The following is a 20,385-nucleotide window of genomic DNA, read 5'->3' as shown; positions in this document are numbered from 1 at the left end:
CCCCAACCACCCACTGACCCACCCCTCCATACCCCCAACCACCCACTGACCCACCCCTCCACACCCCCAACCACCCACTGACCTACCACTCCACACCCCCAACCACCCACTGACCCACCCCTCCACACCCCCAACCACCCACTGACCTACCACTCCACACCCCCAACCACCCACTGACCCACCCCTCCACACCCCCAACCACCCACCGACCCACCCCTTCACACCCCCAATCACTCACTGACCCACCCCTCCACACCCCGAATCACCCACTGACACACCCCTCCACACCCCCAACCACCACTACTTTCTCATTTCCTGTCAGAGTCACCTTGTGTACAGACACTCCTGTGCCCAGCGTCACTTTATGGACGCACAATCAATCCGTGTGTATCAGCTATCGCATGTGTTTATATTTATTGTGGGTTTTTTTATTATTGTTGTGTTCTTTATCTTACTGTGTGTGTCCATCGGATCAAAGAGCAAGCCAGACACCTCCAAACACTAATCCCTCCTCCCACTTCCACCATGTCCACATCCCTCCACCTCCCTCACATCCACGTGCCTCTCCAAACATCTCTTAAAAGCCTCTCGTGTAATCGTCTCGATCGCCATACCAGGCATCCACCACTCTCTGAGTAAAAAAAACTTACCCCTCACATCCCCCTTGAACCCACCCCCCCCCCCTCACCTTCTAATGTCTAACCCCTCTGGTGTGAGACATTTGAACTCTGGTAAATGGATACTCCCTGACCACTCTATCGATGCCTCTGATAATCTTATAAACCCCTATCAGATCTACCCTCGTCCTCTGGCGCTCCGGACGAAACAACCCCAGTTTGTCCAGCCTTCCTTTATAATCACACGCCCTCTAAACCAGGCAGCATCCTGGCAAACACGAGGAAATCTGCAGATGCTGGAAATTCAAACAGCAACACACACAAAATGCTGGTGGAACACAGCAGGCCAGGCAGCATCTATAGGGAGAAGCACTGTCAACGTTTTGGGCCGAGACCCTTCGTCAGGACTAACCGAAAGGAAAGATAGTAAGAGATTTGAAAGTAGGAGGGGGAGGGGGAAATGCAAAATGATAGGAGAAGACCGGAGGGGGTGGAATGAAGCTAAGAGCTGGAAAGGTGATTGGCGAAAGTGATACAGAGCTGGAGAAGGGAAAGGATCATGGGACGGGAGGCCTCGGGAGTAAGAAAGGGGGTGGGGGGGCAGCACCAGAGGGAGATGGAGAACAGGCAAACAACTAAATATGTCAGGGATGGGGTAAGAAGGGGAGGAGGGGCATTAACGGAAGTTAGAGAAGTCAATGTTCATGCCATCAGGTTGGAGGCTACCCAGACGGTATATAAGGTGTTGTTCCTCCAACCTGAGTGTGGCTTCATCTTGACAGTAGAGGAGGCCATGGATAGACATATCAGAATGGGAATGGGACGTGGAATTAAAATGTGTGGCCACTGGGAGATCCTGCTTTTCCTGGCGGACCGAGCGTAGGTGTTCAGCGAAACGGTCTCCCAGTCTGCGTCGGGTCTCACCAATATATAAAAGGCCACACTGGGAGCACCGGACGCAGTATACCACACCAGCCGACTCACAGGTGAAGTGTCGCCTCACCTGGAAGGACTGTCTGGGGCCCTGAATGGTGGTGATGGAGGAAGTGTAAGGGCAGGTGTAGCACTTGTTCCGATTACAAGGATAAGTGCCAGGAGGGAGATCGGTGGGAAGGGATGGGGGTGACGAGTGGACAAGGGAGTCGCGTAGGGAGCGATCCCTGCGGAAAGCAGAAAGGGGGTAAGGGAAAAATGTGTTTGGTAGTGGGATCCCGTTGGAGGTGGTTGAAGTTACGGAGAATTATATGTTGGACCTGGAGGCTGGTGGGGTGGTAGGTAAGGACAAGGGGAACCCTAACCCGAGTGGGGTGGTGGGTAGATGGGGTGAGGGCAGATGTGCGGGAAATGGGAGAGATGCGTTTGAGAGCAGAGTTGAAGGTGGACGAAGGGGAAGCCCCTTTGTTTAAAAAAGGAAGACATCTCCTTCGTCCTGGAATGAAAAGCCTCATCCTGAGAGCAGATGCGGCGGAGACGGAGGGATTGTGAGAAGGGGATAGCCTTTTTGCAAGAAATCCTGGCAAACCTCTTCTGCACCCTGTTCGAAACCCCAGCAGTCTTCCTCCAGTGGGGTGAAAGAACTGGCCTCTTGAAGCCTGTCTTCGTCTGCGTGTCAGATAGCTGATAACTGATTGATGGAAATTTGACAGAGAGCTCTGAGAAATATGAACCAAAGGCAGGAGGGACCCAGCAAGCACTTATGAGGGAAGGGGCAGAGGTCAGACAAGTACGTAAGATGTCTCCTTCACAAACTGTTTATGAATTGTCAGACTTCCAGCAAACTGTACTGCCTGCAACTTCATGACTTGCAGTCCAGATCTGTCACGTGCAAACGGGTGAAAAACACCACCTTGAACCACGAAGGGCAGAGGAAAAAGCTAATTTCCTGCCAGACATGTCATGCGGTTGGCCTGCGCACCGAGGTAGATTATTTTACCATCACGACTGCCTATCTGATTGACAAGTGATCACTATCGCAGGGTGCTGCAAACCTTCGATAGTCACTGCGTTAAAAAGCCTGCTTCGTTCCAGGACTCAACACCACCAGACGTCAGGCCCATCCCGTCTGCTCCACCGCTCCGTCACGGCTGATGTACTGTCCCTCTCAACCCCATTCTCCTGACTTCTCCCCCACCACAGGAAACATCCTCTCCACATCCACTCTATCTGTGTCCTCTGGTCCTAGACTCCCCCACTAAGGAAACATCCTCTCCACATCCACTCTATCTGTGTCCTCTGGTCCTAGACTCCCCCACTATAGGAAACATCCTCTCCACATCCACTCTATCTGTGTCCTCTGGTCCTAGACTCTCCCACTATAGGAAATATCCTCTCCACATCCACTCTATCTGTGTCCTCTGGTCCTAGACTCCCCCACTATAGGAAACATCCTCTCCACATCCACTCTATCTGTGTCCTCTGGTCCTAGACTCCCCCACTACAGGAAACATCCTCTCCACATCCACTCTATGTCAGCCTTTCAATACTCAATAGGCTTCAATTAAATCCCACTCCCCGCTCACTCTCCTGAACTGCAGCGTGTAAAAGCCCTGGGCCGTTAAGCCGTGCTCGTTGACAAACTGGCATGTGGCGGTCTCCTAAAGAAACAAAATGGCTGGAGTCTGTCCCTTGGAATTTCACAGTTTGAGCTGCAAAATGGTCCACAGCCGGTTCACAAGAGCAATCCTGAGAATGAAGTGAGGAGCGTTTGACGACTTTAAGCCTGAACCATTGCTCTGAGCCGGAAATATTTACTCTGCCTGAAAACTGCGCAGCACTTCAAAAATTTTTTTTTCTTTTTTGGAAAATTCATACTATGAATGTTTAGAATTAAAATTGGGAAATCACCTACTTTTGATGTTATTTATTACTTAAAGGGTATGACGAAATACAGTACAACAGAGAAATTATTTCACGTTTCAGAAACTTTCTCTAGCTGTGCAGGATCCCAGCTGCGCGGCCAGAAAGGCTATGTGAGTGGGGGCAGTTTGGCTACCGCGCGGCAGCTTAGAGGGGGCAGTGCGTAGGGCCCTGTGAAACTGCATCTGAAATACTGTACGCAGAGATAGAGTACCGTATATAGAAAAGGGAACGTTTCACCGACACCAGAGATTCTGCAGTTGCTGGAAATCCAGAGTAACTAACACACACACACACACACACACACACACACACACACACACACACACACACACACACACACACACACACACACACACACACACACACACACACACACACACACACACACACACACACACACACACACACACACACACACACACACACACACACCAGTGCTGGAGGATCTCAGCAGGTCAGGAAGGATCTACGAGGGGGGAATCAACAGTTGACCTTTGCCAGCAGCCGCGATTCCTCTCCATGAAGAAGAGAAAATGTGCAGATGCTGCAATTGAAGCAAAACACAGGCAAAACGCTGGAGGAACTCAGCAGGCCAGGCAGCGTCTACGGTAAAAAGAACAGTCGCCGTTTCGGGATGAGACCCTTTGGCACTCCTCTCCATAGACACCGCCTGACCTGCTGAGTTCCTGGAACTTTACAGATGGAGCCAGAGATCAGGGCGAACGTAGATGCAGGTTCAGGAAACTATGATGAGAGCCAATGGTATGCTGGACACTTGGGGGAAATTTCAAGATGAAACATGCCTTACTGCAAGGACACAGGGACTCCAACAATAAAGCAGGGCCTGAAGGTACTGGCCTGGTCTCTGAAGCCAAGGAAAGATTTAGTAGTAACAAAGGTTCAGCAGGTTGACAGTTCAGGTGGGGTGTTTGCCCAGCGAGGAGACAATTGAAAGTTAGCTTTATCTGACGCATTCCTAACCGGAAGGCCACAGTCAATGCAGATTGGAAATAACGTCTACACCTTGCTGACGATCAACACTGGCACACCACAGGGGTGTGTGCTTCGCCCTCTGCTCTACTCTCTGCACACCCACGACCGACACAGCTCAAATGCCAGCTACAGATTTGCTGATAGTGCAACCATTGCTGGCAGAATCTGAGAAGGTGACGAGAGGGCATACAGGGGCGAGATGTACCAGCTGGTGGAGTGGTGTCGCAGCAACAACCTGGCACTCAACCTCAGTGAGACCAAAGTGCTGACTGTGGACTTCAGAAAGGGCAAGACGAGAGAACACGAACCAATCTTCACAGAGGGATCAGAGGTGGAAAGGGAGAGAGCAATTTCAGGTCCCTGGGTGTCAAGATCTCTGAGGACCTAACCCGAACCCAATCTGGACCCGACATATCGATGCAGCTATAAAAAAGGCTAGGTTTCATTCAGAGTTTGAGGAGATTCCGTCTGTCTCCTAAGACACTCAAAAACTTCTACAGATGTACTGTGGAGAGCGTTCTGACTGGCTGCATCACCGTCTGGTACGGGGTGGGGGGGGGTGGGATACAACACAGGAACGAAGAAAGTTGCAGAAACTTGTAAACTTGTCAGCTCCATCATGGACACCACCCTCCATAGAATCCAAGACATCTTCAAAGAGCGTGCCTTAGGTAGGCGGTGTCCATCATTAAGGACCCCCGTCACCCAGGACATGCCCTCTTCACATTGTTACTGTCAGGTGGGAGGTACAGGAGCCTGAAGACACACACTCAGCGATTCAGGAACAGCTTCTTCCCCTCTGCCATCAGGGAGGAGGTACAGGAGCCTGAAGACACACACTCAGCGATTCAGGAACAGCTTCTTCCCCTCTGCCATTAGGGAGGGGGTACAGGAGCCTGAAGACACACACTCAACGATTCAGGAACAGCTTCTTCCCCTCTGCCATCAGGGAGGGAGTACAGGAGCCTGAAGGCACACACTCAACGATTCAGGAACAGCTCCTTCCCCTCTGCCATCAGGGAGGGGGTACAGGAGCCTGAAGGCACACACTCAACGATTCAGGAACAGCTTCTTCCCCTCTGCCATCAGGGAGGGGGTACAGGAGCCTGAAGGCACACACTCAACGATTCAGGAACAGCTCCTTCCCCTCTGCCATCAGGGAGGGGGTACAGGAGCCTGAAGGCACACACTCAACGATTCAGGAACAGCTTCTTCCCCTCTGCCATCAGGGAGGAGGTACAGGAGCCTGAAGACACACACTCAACAATTCCGGAACAGCTTCTTCCCGTCTGCCACATGAATGGTCACTGAACCCATGAACACTACCTCACTACTTCTTTCTGTTAGTTTGGCACTACTATTTTAACTATTTAATAGACATATATATAGTTAACGTAACTCAGAAACAGCTTCTTCCACCAGGACATCAGACTGATGAACCCACGCTGACGCAACTGTATTTCTATGTTATATTGCGTGTCCTGTAAAACAAACTATTTATTATAAACTATGATTGCACGTTGCAGATTTAGATGGAGACGTAACATAAAGATTTTTACTCCTCATGCATGTGAAGGACGTAAGTAATAAAGTCAATTCAATTCAATTCATTGTCACCACAACAGGGACCGAGTTCCCCTTGTCCTCACCTATCACCCCACCACCCTCCGGATCCGGCATATTATCCTCCGCAACTTCCGCCACCTTCAACAGGACCCCACCACCCAGCACATCTTTCCCTCTCTACCCATATAACCATATAACAAATAACCATATAACAATCACAGCACGGAAACAGGCCATTCCGGCCCTCCTAGTCCGTGCCGAACTCTTAATCTCACCTAGTCCCACCTACCCGCACTCAGCCCATAACCCTCCACTCCTTTCCTATCCATATACCTATCCAATTTTACCTTAAATGACACAACTGATCTGGCCTCTACTACTTCTACAGGAAGCTCATTCCACACAGCTATCACTCTCTGAGTAAAGAAATACCCCCTCGTGTTTCCCTTAAACTTTTGCCCCCTAACTCTCAAATCATGTCCTCTCGTTTGAATCTCCCCTACTCTCAATGGAAACAGCCTATTCACGTCAACTCTATCTATCCCTCTCAACATTTTAAATACCTCGATCAAATCCCCCCTCAACCTTCTACGCTCCAATGAATAGAGACCTAACTTGTTCAACCTTTCTCTGTAACTTAAGTGCTGAAACCCTGGTAACATCCTAGTAAATCATCTCTGCACTCTCTCTAATTTATTGATATCTTTCCTATAATTCGGTGACCAGAACTGTACACAATATTCCAAATTTGGCCTTACCAATGCCTTGTACAATTTTAACATTACATCCCAACTTCTGTACTCAATGCTCTGATTTATAAAGGCCAGCGTTCCAAAAGCCTTCTTCACCACCCTATCTACATGAGACTCCACCTTCAGGGAACTATGCACTGTTATTCCTAGATCTCTCTGTTCCACTGCATTCCTCAATGCCCTACCATTTACCCTGTATGTTCTATTTGGATTATTCCTGCCAAAATGTAGAACCTCACACTTCTCAGCATTAAACTCCATCTGCCAACGTTCAGCCCATTCTTCTAACCGGCATAAATCTCCCTGCAAGCTTTGAAAACCCACCTCATTATCCACAACACCTCCTACCTTAGTATCATCAGCATACTTACTAATCCAATTTACCACCCCATCATCCAGATCATTTATGTATATTACAAACAACATTGGGCCCAAAACAGATCCCTGAGGCACCCCGCTAGTCACCGGCCTCCATCCCGATAAACAATTATCCACCACTACTCTCTGGCATCTCCCATCTAGCCACTGTTGAATCCATTTTATTACTCCAGCATTAATACCTAATGACTGAACCTTCTTAACTAACCTTCCATGTGGAACTTTGTCAAAGGCCTTGCTGAAGTCCATATAGACTACATCCACTGCCTTACCCTCGTCAACATTCCTCGTAACTACTTCAAAAAATTCAATAAGGTTTGTCAAACATGACCTTCCACGCACAAATCCATGCTGGCTACTCCTAATCAGATCCTGTCTATCCAGATAATTATAAATACTATCTCTAAGAATACTTTCCATTAATTTACCCACCACTGATGTCAAACTGACAGGTCTATAATTGCCAGGCTTACTTCTAGAACCCTTTTTAAACAATGGAACCACATGAGCAATACGCCAATCCTCCGGCACAATCCCCGTTTCTAATGACATCTGAAAGATCTCCGTCAGAGCTCCTGCTATCTCTACACAAACTTCCCTCAAGGTCCTGGGGAATATCCGGTCAGGACCCGGAGATTTATCCACTTTTAAATTTCTTAAAAGCGCCAGTACTTCCACCTCTTTAATTGTCATAGGTTCCATAACTTCCTTACTTGTTTCCCACACCTTACACCATTCGATATCCTTCTCCTTAGTGAATACCGAAGAGAAGAAATCGTTCAAAATCTCTCCCATCTCCCTCGGCTCCACACATAGCTGACCACCCTGATTCTCTAAGGGACCAATTTTATCCCTCACTATCCTCTTGCTTTTAATATAACTGTAGAAGCCTTTCGGATTTACTTCCACCTTATTTGCCAAACCAAACTCGTAACTTCTTTTAGCTTTTCTAATCTCTTTCTTAAGTTTCCTTTTACATTCTTTATATTCCTCGAGCAATTCCTTTACTCCATGCTGCCTATATCTATTGTAGACATCCCTCTTTTTTCGAACCAAGTTTCTAATATCCCTTGAAAACCATGGCGCTTTCAAACCTTTAACCTTTCCTTTCAACCGAACAGGAACATAAAGATTCTGTACCCTCATAATTTCACCCTTAAATGACCTCCATTTCTCTATTACATCCTTCCCATAAAACAACTTGACCCATTCCACTCTCTCTAAATCCCTGCGCATCTCCTCAAAGTTAGCCTTTCTCCAATCAAAAATCTCAACTCTAGGTCCAGTCCTGTCCTTCTCCATAATTATATTGAAGCTAATGCTATTGTGATCACTGGACCCGAAGTGCTCCCCAACACATACATCTGTCAGCTGACCTATCGCATTCCCTAACAGGAGATCCAACACTGCCCCATCTCTAGTCGGTACTTCTATGTATTGTTGCAAAAAGCTATCCTGCACACATTTCACAAACTCTAAACCATCCAGCCCTTTTACAGAATGAGCTTCCCAATCTATGTGTGGAAAATTAAAATCTCCCACAATCACCACCTTGTGTTTACTACAAATATCTGCTATCTCCTTACACATTTGCTCTTCCAACTCACGCTCCCCATTAGGTGGCCTATAATACACTCCTATCAGTGTTACTACACCTTTCCCATTCCTCAATTCCACCCAAATAGCCTCCCTAGAGGAGCTCTGTAATCTATCCTTCCAAAGCACCGCCATAAGATTTTCTCGGACAAGCAATGCAACACCTCCTCCTCTGGCCCCTCCTACTCTATCACACCTGAAGCAACTAAATCCAGGAATATTTAGTTGCCAATCACACCCTTCCTGCAACCATGTTTCACTAATAGCTACAACATCATAATTCCAGGTATCAATCCACACTTTAAGCTCATCCACCTTTCTTACAATGCTCCTAGCATTAAAATAGATACATTTAAGATACTCTCCACCTCCTCCTCTCTTTTCATCCCTAGCAATGCATTCAAATTTATTATCCTTTTCTTTCTTCTCCCCTACAACTTCGGGCTGAGCGCATCCCTCCTCCATCACCTGCCTGTCCTCCCTCACACACGGTCTACTTACTTGCTCTACTGGTGAACTAACCTCCTCTCCCATAGTTTCCTCAAATTGATTTCCGCCCCCCCATCTTACTAGTTTAAAGTCTGCCCCGTAGCCCTAGCAAACCTCCCCGCTAGGATATTGGTCCCCCCAGGATTCAAGTGTAACCCGTCCTTCTTGAACAGGTCACGCCTGCCCCAGAAGAGGTCCCAATGATCCAGAAACTTGAATCCCTGCCCCCTGCTCCAATCCCTCAACCACGCATTCATCCTCCACCTAATTCCATTCCTACTCTCACTGTCGCGTGGTACAGGCAGTAATCCCGAGATTACTACCTTTGCGGTCCTTCTTCTTAACTGCCTTCCTAACTCCCTATACTCTCGTTTCAGGACCTCTTCCCCTTTCCTACCTATGTCATTGGTACCTACATGTACCACGACCTCTGGCTCCTCACCCTCCCACTTCAGGATATCTTGGACGCGATCAGAAACGTCCCGGACCCTGGCACCAGGGAGGCAAACTACCATCCGGGACTCCCGATCACCTCCACAGAACCGCCTGTCTGAACCCCTGACTATCGAGTCCCCTATTACTATGGTCCTCTTTCTTCTATCCCTACCCTTCTGAGCTACAGGGCCGTCCTCTGTGCCGGAGGCCCGGCCACTGTCACTTCCTCCAGGTAGGCTGTCCCCCCCAACAGTACTCAAACATGAGTACTTATTGTCAAGGGGTACAGCCACTGGGGTACTCTCTAGTACCTGCCCCTTCCCCTTCCTGATCGTGACCCACCTATCTGCCTCCCGTGGCCCCGGAGTGACCACCTGCCTGTAACTCCTCTCTATCACCTCCTCACTCTCCCTGACCAGGCGAAGGTCATCGAGCTGCAGCTCCAGTTCCCTAATTCGGTCCCTTAGGAGCTGCAGTTCGGCGCACCTGGCACAGATGTGGACGTCCGGGAGGCTCGGAGACTCCAGAATCTCCCACATCCGACACCGAGAACAACAAGCTGCCCTCACACTCATACTTCCCGAATAACTGAAAATAACAAGAACTAAAAGATAAGCCTACTGTGCCCTCTTCCGCCTAAGCCCTACACTCTGCTCCCGGCTCACTCCGCTGCCCGCAAACGAAGCTGCCCGCTGCTTAAGGCTGCGTTCTTTTTATATCTTCCCTCCTTCCCAGGCCTCCTTCACGCGCCTGCGCAGTCCCGCCTCTCAGAACTCCGATCTGAGAAGCAATTTGAAAATGGCCGCCGCCGCACTTCTTCTCAAAGCCTCGCTGTCCTCTTCCAAAAGAGGGCATCTTCCCTGCTTTTCGCAGGGATCGTTCCCTCCGCGACTGCCTGGTCCACGCGTCCCTCCCCACAGATCTCCCACCTGATACTTATCCCTGCAAGCGTAAGTGCTACACCTGTCCCTACACCTCCCCCCTTACCACCATTCAGGGCCCCAAACAGTCCTTCCAGGTGAGGCAACACTTCACCTGTGAGTCTGTCGGGGTAATCTATTGCATCAGGTGCTCCCGGTGCGGCCTCCTCTTCATCGGCGAGACCCGACGCAGATTGCGGGACCGCTTCGTCGAGCACCTCCGCTCCGTCCGCCACAACAGACAGGATCTCCCAGTTGCCACCCACTTCAACTCTGCTTCACATCCCACTCGGATATGTCCATACATGGCCTCCTCTACTGCCATGATGAGGCCAAACTCAGGTTGGAGGAGCAACACCTCATATACCGTCTGGGTAGTCTCCAGCCCCTTGGTGTGAACATTGAATTCTCCAACTTCCAGTAATTCCCTCCCTCTCCCTTCACTCCCCATCCCACTCTCACTCTGCCTCCTCTTCCAGCTGCCTATCACCTCCCTCATGACTCTGCCTTCTTCTACTACCCATAGTGCTTTCCCCTTACATTCCTTCTTCACCCCTCCTGCCTATCCCCTCCCTGGTCCCCCTCCCCCACCCCTTGATCTTTCCTCTGCTTTCCCTCCCCCCACCTTCTTTATAGGGCCCCCTGCCCCCTCCCCCTTCAGCCCTGACCAAGGGTCTCGGCCGGAGACGTTGACTGCTCGTCTCCACGGATGCTGCCCGACCTGCTGAGTTCCTCCGGCCCGTTGAAGGTACTTCACTGCACCGCTGATGTTAAAATGAACAAATTTCACGAGATGTGCCGGTCATGTTAAACCTGACTCCGATGCACACAGAAACATTGAAACACGCAGTGAAAAGCGGCGTTTCCGTCAGAGACAGACACAGTCCGCGGGCGGACCGCAAGTTCTGCCGCGCCTCCGTGCCAACGGCTCACTGACCCTAACCCGTACGCCTTTGGGATTCGGTGGGGTGGGGGGGGGGGGGGAGGAACCAGAACGCCCGGAGGAAAACCCAGGAGGCCACGGAGAGAACGCACAAACAGAGAGGGGGGGACCGGGGAGAAGCCCTCGCCCCAGGGCAGAGAGCTCCAGTTCTGAAAGTCAGCCAGGTACAGGAGCCTCAGGACCCACACCACCAGATTCAGGAACAGTTATTACCCCTCAACCATCAGGAAGGAGGTACAGGAGCCTCAGGTCCCACACCACCAGGTTCAGGAACAGTTATTACCCCTCAACCATCAGGAAGGAGGTACAGGAGCCTCAGGACCCACACCACCGGGTTCAGGAACAGTTATTACCCCTCAACCATCTGGAAGGAGGTACAGGAGCCTCAGGACCCACACCACCAGGTTCAGGGACAGTTATTACCCCTCAACCATCAGAGGTACAGGAGCCTCAGGTCCCACACCACCAGATTCAGGAACAGTTATTACCCCTCAACCATCAGGAAGGAGGTACAGGAGCCTCAGGTCCCACACCACCAGATTCAGGAACAGTTATTACCCCTCAACCATCAGGAAGGAGGTACAGGAGCCTCAGGTCCCACACCACCAGGTTCAGGAACAGTTATTACCCCTCAACCATCAGGAAGGAGGTACAGGAGCCTCAGGTCCCACACCACCAGGTTCAGGAACAGTTATTACCCCTCAACCGTCAGGAAGGAGGTACAGGAGCCTCAGGTCCCACACCACCAGGTTCAGGAACAGTTATTACCCCTCAACCATCAGGAAGGAGGTACAGGAGCCTCAGGTCCCACACCACCAGGGGGGTAGAATAACCTCACTCACCCCATCACTGAACTGTTCCCATAACTTATGGACCCCCTTTCAAGGGATCTCCATCTCATGTTCTTGACATTTATTGGTTATTTATTTACTTACTGTTCTCTTTCTTTCAGTCTGTTGTCTTTTGCACGCTGGCTGCCCGCCCTGTCGGCGTGGTCTTTCACTGACGCCATTACGGTCATTGGGTTTACTGCGTGCGCCCGCGAGGAGGCGAATCTCAGGGTTGTAGATGGCATGGGGGCACTTTGATGAACTTCGAGGGAGGGGCAATCAATGTCGCCCTTCCTGAAGCCACGGAAACGGGGGGGGGGAGGGGTCGCAGAAAACACACGCAGCTCAGAAACACACCGGCGGGACTCAACCGGCCGGGCAGCATCTACGGTGAGGGACAGACAGTCGACGTTCCGGGCCGAGACCCCTCGCCGGGACCGGGGAGGACGGTCTTTGCAGTCCGTCACATTCGTGCCGATCGTGCTGATCGATCGCCTTCACCGAACCTGTTTGCCCACAAGAGGCCCAAAGCCGTCTACTTGTTACCGATCTAACTACCCTTCCAATATTGTAACTGCTCTTGCCCCACTACCACTGTACTTCCGCTCTTCCTGCCCTGTGCAGAAGTCTTGGCTGTATCTATAGACAGACAGACAGACAGACATACTTTATTGATCCCGAGGGAAATTGGGTTTCGTTAGCCGGGGTGCCTGAGACTTTTTCACACCGTACTGTAGTAATTTTATGTATCGCACTGTACTGCTCCCACAAAAAAAAACAAATTTCATGACTTGTGAGTGATGATAAACCTGATTCTGATACGGGTCTCTGTTGTGGACTGAGAGTGGGAAGGGGGGGCAGGGAGAGGGGGATCACGGTTGGGAAAAGGGGAAGGGAGAGGGGGAGGGAGCGGGAAGCACCCGAGAGATGTTCTGTAATGATCAACGAACCACCAATTGTTTGGAATCAAATCTCCTTGCCCGATGGCTCAGGGCTGGGTGTGTCTGCCCCTCCCCTGCCCCAGGCGCACCCTCTCTGCCCCCTGTCCCACACTGCTCCTGCAGCGCTCCGCCCTCACCATTCCCAACGTCCCCTGCTCCCGCCAGATTTACAAACTCGCTCTCCGCACCATGTTGACGAAGTCCTAGGCACCCTAGCGAGCTTGTATACGTGTGCCAAGATTTTTTGCACAGGACTCTGTTTCTGTCACGGTCCCTCCTGGCAATCGCCCACCTGGTTATTTACCTCAGGAACTGGGCCTCAATCACCTCGTTTAGTTCCCAATCGTTCCCGGGTCCCACTAGCTACACACACCTGCTCTCCATTGGCAAATGCAGTATAAGAACTCCGTGATCATAACAAGGAGCTGCCGGTTCGTTGATCGACTCGCGCACGGGTAACCTCGCTCCACGGATCTTAGGGCTATCAGTTCTAAGTCTAGCATCGTTCCTGAATTCTCAACTAAAACCAAGACTCTGGTTTTAATAAAGACTCCTTTGGCACCAATTCCACGCTCGCTACGACCGAACGCCTCCCGACTCGGCCTCCGCGCCCGTGTTCAGCACTTGGGTTCGTTCCACCGCCACATCCTTGCAAGAGCTTCTTTTAAACATATATATATATATATATGTATATTTCTTATTGTAATTAACAGTACATTTTATGTATTGTCCCGTACCACTGACGCAAATCAACAGCATCCATGACGTGCACTCAGAGGGCACTTTATCAGGTGCATCTGCGCACCTGCTCGTTAATGCAAATATCCAATCACGCGGCAGCAACTCAATGCATAAAAGCACGCAGACGCGGTCAAGAGCTTTTCAGACCCAACGTCAGAATGGGGAAGGAACGTGATCTGTGTGACTTTGACTGTCAAAGATGGAGCGGTGCCAGATGGGGTGGCCTGAGTATCTCTGGGACTGATCTCCTGGGACTTTCACACAGAACAGTCTCCAGATTTCATAGAGAATGGTGCAAAAACAAACAAACAAACAAACAAACAAAAAAGAGAGATCCGGTGTACGGCGGTCCTGCGGGTTAAAAACGCCTTGTTAATGAGAGAGTTCAGAGGAGGATGGGCCGGACCGGTTCAGGCTGACAGGAAGGCTTTTTTTTTTCTGACGCTGGTCAACGGAAAAAGACTTTCGTGTCAAAGTGGAAACGGATTTCTATGAAGAGTTGATGGAGCAGAGGGGGGAAATTGAGATAGGCAGAGGTAGGAGTGCGGGGAGTTCACTGCCTCAAGGCGGCTGTGGAGGCTGGGTAATTGGGTACATTTAAAGTGGCGGTTGGTAGGTTCTTGATTGGGCAAAGGGTATGGGGAGAAGGCAGAAGATCAGGGGTTGATGGAGATGCAGAGCAGACTCGATGGGCCAGATTCTGCTCCTATGTCTTTGATAGTCAGGTGAGTGGAAGCAGCTACAGAACCAGTCTAAACTCAATGGGCCAGATGACCTAATTCTGTTCTGATGCCTTATGGCCCCAGGATCTGCTGAATGCGAATTTCTTCAACGCAGCGGTTTAGTGTTGAAAACAATCATGTTCCTCTGCACAATCTGTTCGATAACTGCCTGCTGACGTCAGAACTGAAACCACGAGCACATGATAAACAATGTGTAAGTACGTTGAACTTACCCAGAGTGCTCAGCCCCATCCCCTGCAGGTAAGTGTGGCAACGATCCTTGTGTTCCTCCAGGGAGCTTCGCTGCTTGTAGCTCCGGCCGCAGAAGCTACACTTGTATGGCTTGTCGACTGGAGGGAGAAAGAGCAGAGAGGGGCAACGTTTCAGAGGGGTACAGATCAAACTTGCACAAAGCTGAGACTGGCGTCCAATAGTGGGAACTTTCCGAGCTACCGTTAGATTTACAGTGACCGATAGTGTTGCCGCTCCGAGCTACCATTAACTTAACTGTGACCGATAGCATTGACTCTCCGAGCTACCGTTAACTTAACTGTGACCGATAGCGGTGACTCTCCAAGCTACCGTTAACTTAACAGTGACCGATAGCGGCGACTCTCCGAGTGACCGTTAACTTAACTGTGACTGACAGTGGTGACTCTCCGAGCGACCGTTAACTTAACTGTGACCGACGGCGGTGACTCTCCGAGCGACCGTTAACATAACAGTGACCAATAGCGGTGACTCTCCGAGCGACCGTTAACTTAACAGTGACCGATAGCGGTGACTCTCCGAGCGACCGTTAACTTAACAGTGACCGATAGCGGCGACTCTCCGAGCTACCGTTAACTTAACTGTGACCGATAGTGGTGACTCTCTGAGTGACCGTTAACTTAACTGTGACCGACGGCGGTGACTCTCCGAGTGACCGTTATCTTTACAGTGACCGACAGCGGTGACTCTCTGAGTGACCGTTAGGTTTAGAGTGACCGACAGTGGTGACTCTCCGAGTGACCGTTATCTTTACAGTGACCGACAGCGGTGACTCTCCGAGTGACTGTTATCTTTACAGTGACCGACAGCGGTGACTCTCTGAGTGACCGTTATCTTTACAGTGACTGATAGCGGTGACTCTCCGAGTGACCGTTATCTTTACTGTGACCGACAGCGGTGACTCTCTGAGTGACCGTTAGGTTTAGAGTGACCGACAGCGGTGACTCTCCGAGTGACCGTTAGGTTTAGAGTGACTGATAGCGGTGACTCTCTGAGTGACCGATAACTTTACAGTGACTGACAGCGGTGACGCTTTGAGTGACCGTTATCTTTACAGTGACCGATAGCGGTGACTCTCCGAGTGACCGTTAACTGTGACCGACAGCGGTGACTCTCTGAGTGACCATTATCTTTACAGTGACCGATAGCGGTGACTCTCCGAGTGACCGTTAACTGTGACCGACAGCGGTGACTCTCTGAGTGACCATTATCTTTACAGTGACCGACAGCGGTGACTCTCCGAGCGACCGTTAGGTTTAGAGTGACCGACAGCGGTGACTCTCCGAGTGACCGTTATCTTTACAGTGACCGACAGTGGTGACGCTTTGAGTGACCGTTATCTTTACAGTGACCGACAGCGGTGACTCTCCGAGTGACCGTTAGGTTTAGAGTGACCGATAGCGGTGACTCTCCGAGTGACCGTTATCTTTACAGTGACCGACAGCGGTGACTCTCTGAGTGACCATTATCTTTACAGTGACCGACAGCGGTGACTCTCCGAGTGACCGTTAGGTTTAGAGTGACCGATAGCGGTGACTCTCCGAGTGACCGTTATCTTTACAGTGACCGATAGCGGTGACTCTCCGAGTGACCGTTATCTTTACAGTGACCGACAGCGGTGACTCTCTGAGTGACCGTTATCTTTACAGTGACCGATAGCGGTGACTCTCCGAGCGACCGTTAGGTTTAGAGTGACCGACAGCGGTGACTCTCCGAGTGACCGTTATCTTTACAGTGACCGACGGCGGTGACTCTCTGAGTGACCGTTATCTTTACAGTGACCGACAGCGGTGACTCTCCGCGTGACCGTTAGGTTTAGAGTGACCGATAGCGGTGACTCTCTGAGTGACCGTTATCTTTACAGTGACCGATAGCGGCGACTCTCCGAGCGACCGTTAACTTAACTGTGACCGATAGCGGCGACTCTCCGAGCGACCGTTAACTTAACTGTGACCGATAGCGGCGACTCTCCGAGCTACCGTTAACTTAACAGTGACCGATAGCGGTGACTCTCCAAGCGACCGTTAACTTAACTGTGACCGACAGCTGTGACTCTCCGAGCGACCGTTAACTTAACAGTGACCGATAGCGGCGACTCTCCGAGCTACCGTTAACTTAACTGTGACCGACAGCGGTGACTCTCCGGGCGACCGGTAACTTAACTGTGACCGACGGCGGTGACTCTCCGAGTGACCGTTATCTTTACAGTGACCGGCAGCGGTGACTCTCCGAGTGACCGTTATCTTTACAGTGACCGACAGCGGTGACTCTCCGAGTGAGTGTTTTTTCTACAAAACTGTAAAAGTTCCATCACGGACACACGACGTACAGACGTTCGGTATTTACAAGACAGTGAGTACTCTCAGATTAAAATATGCTTACTCCCGTCTTTTATACAGCCAATACCCCGAGGAGCCCACCACTCTCGGAAGTCGCCCAACGCTCTCATTGCGACCACGTGCTCCCTCTCTAGCGACAGACGGGCACAAACGTATCTGCAGAAAACGGGCAGACAGTCAGGCCAGGCAGTGCCCCCCGCAGTCTGCCACTTAGATGCGTCAATGGCCATCTTGGCCAGGCCCAGGAGCAAGCCCACCGGGAGACCCTGGTCACGACCCGCCCCCCCTCCCAAACTGGGTGTCCGTAGATGAGGAGCGCGGGGCTAAAGTGCAACCAGAACCTCAGTAGCAGCCCCTTGAGAAACTCAAACAGCGGCTTCAACCTCCCACACTCCGTATAAGCGTGGTACACTGACTCCTCCCGGCTACAGAACGGCCAGAATCAGAACCAGGTTTATTATCACCGGCATGTGCCGTGAAATTAGTTAACCGAGCAGCAGCAGCTCAATAATATAGGAGATAAAAACAAATCTAATAATAATAAATCAATCAATTACAGTATATATTGAATAGATTAAAAATTGTGCAATAGTCAGAAACACTGGATATTAAAAAAAAGTGAGGTGGTGTTCGTGGGTTCAGTGTCCATTTAGGAATCGGATGGCAGAGGGGAAGAAGCTGTTCCTGAATTGTTGAGTGTGTGTCTTCAGGCTCCTGTACCCCCTCCCTGATGGCGGAGGGGAAGAAGCTGTTCCTGAATCGTTGAGTGTGTGTCTTCAGGCTCCTGTACCCCCTCCCTGATGGCGGAGGGGAAGAAGCTGTTCCTGAATCATTGAGTGTGTGTCTTCAGGCTCCTGTACCCCCTCCCTGATGGCAGAGGGGAAGAAGCTGTTCCTGAATTGCTGAGTGTGTGTCTTCAGGCTCCTGTACCCCCTCCCTGATGGCAGAGGGGAAGAAGCTGTTCCTGAATCGTTGTGTGTGTGTCTTCAGGCTCCTGTACCTCCTCCCTGATGGCAGAGGGGAAGAAGCTGTTTCTGAATCGTTGAGTGTGTGTCTTCAGGCTCCTGTACCTCCTCCCTGATGCCAGAGGGGAAGAAGCTGTTCCTGAATCGTTGAGTGTGTGTCTTCAGGCTCCTGTACCTCCTCCCTGATGGCAGAGGGGAAGAAGCTGTTCCTGAATTGCTGAGTGTGTGTCTTCAGGCTCCTGTACCTCCTCCCTGATGGCAGAGGGGAAGAAGCTGTTCCTGAATCGTTGTGTGTGTGTCTTCAGGCTCCTGTACCTCCTCCCTGATGGCAGAGGGGAAGAAGCTGTTCCTGAATCGTTGAGTGTGTGTCTTCAGGCTCCTGTACCTCCTCCCTGATGGCAGAGGGGAAGAAGCTGTTCCTGAATCGTTGAGTGTGTGTCTTCAGGCTCCTGTACCTCCTCCCTGATGGCAGAGGGGAAGAAGCTGTTCCTGAATGGTTGAGTGTGTGTCTTCGGGCTCCTGTACCCCCTCCCTGATGGCAGAGGGGAAGAAGCTGTTCCTGAATCGTTGTGTTGTGTGTGTGTCTTCAGGCTCCTGTACCTCCTCCCTGATGGCAGAGGGGAAGAAGCTGTTCCTGAATCGTTGTGTGTGTGTCTCAGGCTCCTGTACCTCCTCCCTGATGGCAGAGGGGAAGAAGCTGTTTCTGAATCGTTGAGTGTGTGTCTTCAGGCTCCTGTACCTCCTCCCTGATGGCAGAGGGGAAGAAGCTGTTCCTGAATCGTTGAGTGTGTGTTTTCAGGCTCCTGTACCTCCTCCCTGATGGCAGAGGGGAAGAAGCTGTTCCTGAATCGTTGAGTGTGTGTCTTCAGGCTCCTGTACCTCCTCCCTGATGGCAGAGGGGAAGAAGCTGTTCCTGAATCGTTGAGTGTGTGTCTTCAGGCTCCTGTACCTCCTCCCTGATGGCAGAGGGGAAGAAGCTGTTCCTGAATGGTTGAGTGTGTGTCTTCAGGCTCCTGTACCTCCTCCCTGATGGCAGAGGGGAAGAAGCTGTTCCTGAATCGTTGAGTGTGTGTCTTCAGGCTCCTGTACCTCCTCCCTGATGGCAGAGGGGAAGAAGCTGTTCCTGAATCGTTGAGTGTGTGTCTTCAGGCTCCTGTACCTCCTCCCTGATGGCAGAGGGGAAGAAGCTGTTCCTGAATCGTTGTGTGTGTGTCTTCAGGCTCCTGTACCTCCTCCCTGATGGCAGAGGGGAAGAAGCTGTTTCTGAATCGTTGAGTGTGTGTCTTCAGGCTCCTGTACCTCCTCCCTGATGGCAGAGGGGAAGAAGCTGTTCCTGAATCGTTGAGTGTGGGCTTTCAGGCTCCTGTACCTCCTCCCTGATGGCAGAGGGGAAGAAGATGTTCCTGAATCGTTGAGTGTGTGTCTTCAGGCTCCTGTACCTCCATCCTGATGGTTGAGGGTTAATAACAGTTCCTGAACCTGGTGCTGTGGGGCCTGAGGCTCCTGTACCTCCTTCCTGATGGTTGAGGGGTAATAACTGTCCCTGACCCTGGTGGTGTGGGTCCTGAGGCTCCTGTACCTCCTTCCTGATGGTTGAGGGGTGATATCTGTTCCTGAACCTGGTGGTGTGGGTCCTGAGGCTCCTGTACCTCCTTCCTGATGGTTGAGGGGTAATAACTGTCCCTGACCCTGGTGGTGTGGGTCCTGAGGCTCCCGTCTGCCCGATGGTGGTAGCGAGGAGAGAGCACGGCCTGGATGGCGGGGCCTGATGACGGATGCTGCTCTCTTGCGGCAGTGACCCTGGTGGAGGGGATGTGGGCTTTGCTCGAGCCGGAAGGGTGTCGCGCTGGGCCTGGTTTGACAGCGCTGTGGTCCTCCGAGGGGGGTCGGGTCATCCCGGGTCAGTTCTGAGACTGGGTGCTTGGTAACTGACTGCATGCTGCCAGGTGCCATGAGGTGGCGCTGGAGCGCCAGAGGCCGTGGGCACGTCCGGCCCGGGGCCTGGGGGGAGGGCGACGGTCGGGTCAGC

The 20,385-nt window shown here is 51.2% G+C and overlaps 1 protein-coding gene across 1 annotated transcript in view; it reads right to left on the bottom strand.

Moving 5' to 3' along the window:
• The window catches only part of LOC140741407 (zinc finger protein Aiolos-like), a 73,661-nt gene extending 58,544 nt beyond the window's left edge, over positions 1 to 15,117 (bottom strand). Inside the window, 1 exon segment of the mRNA XM_073071573.1 lies at positions 15,016 to 15,117. Coding sequence (XP_072927674.1) covers positions 15,016 to 15,034 — 19 coding nt within the window. The 5' untranslated portion in view covers positions 15,035 to 15,117.
• Between the last annotated feature and the right edge of the window lie 5,268 nt (positions 15,118 to 20,385).

Source organism: Hemitrygon akajei, chromosome 18 (assembly GCF_048418815.1).
Source record: "Hemitrygon akajei chromosome 18, sHemAka1.3, whole genome shotgun sequence".
Classification (NCBI taxonomy): Eukaryota; Metazoa; Chordata; class Chondrichthyes; order Myliobatiformes; family Dasyatidae; genus Hemitrygon; species Hemitrygon akajei.
This window is presented reverse-complemented; position numbering and strand designations above follow the sequence as displayed.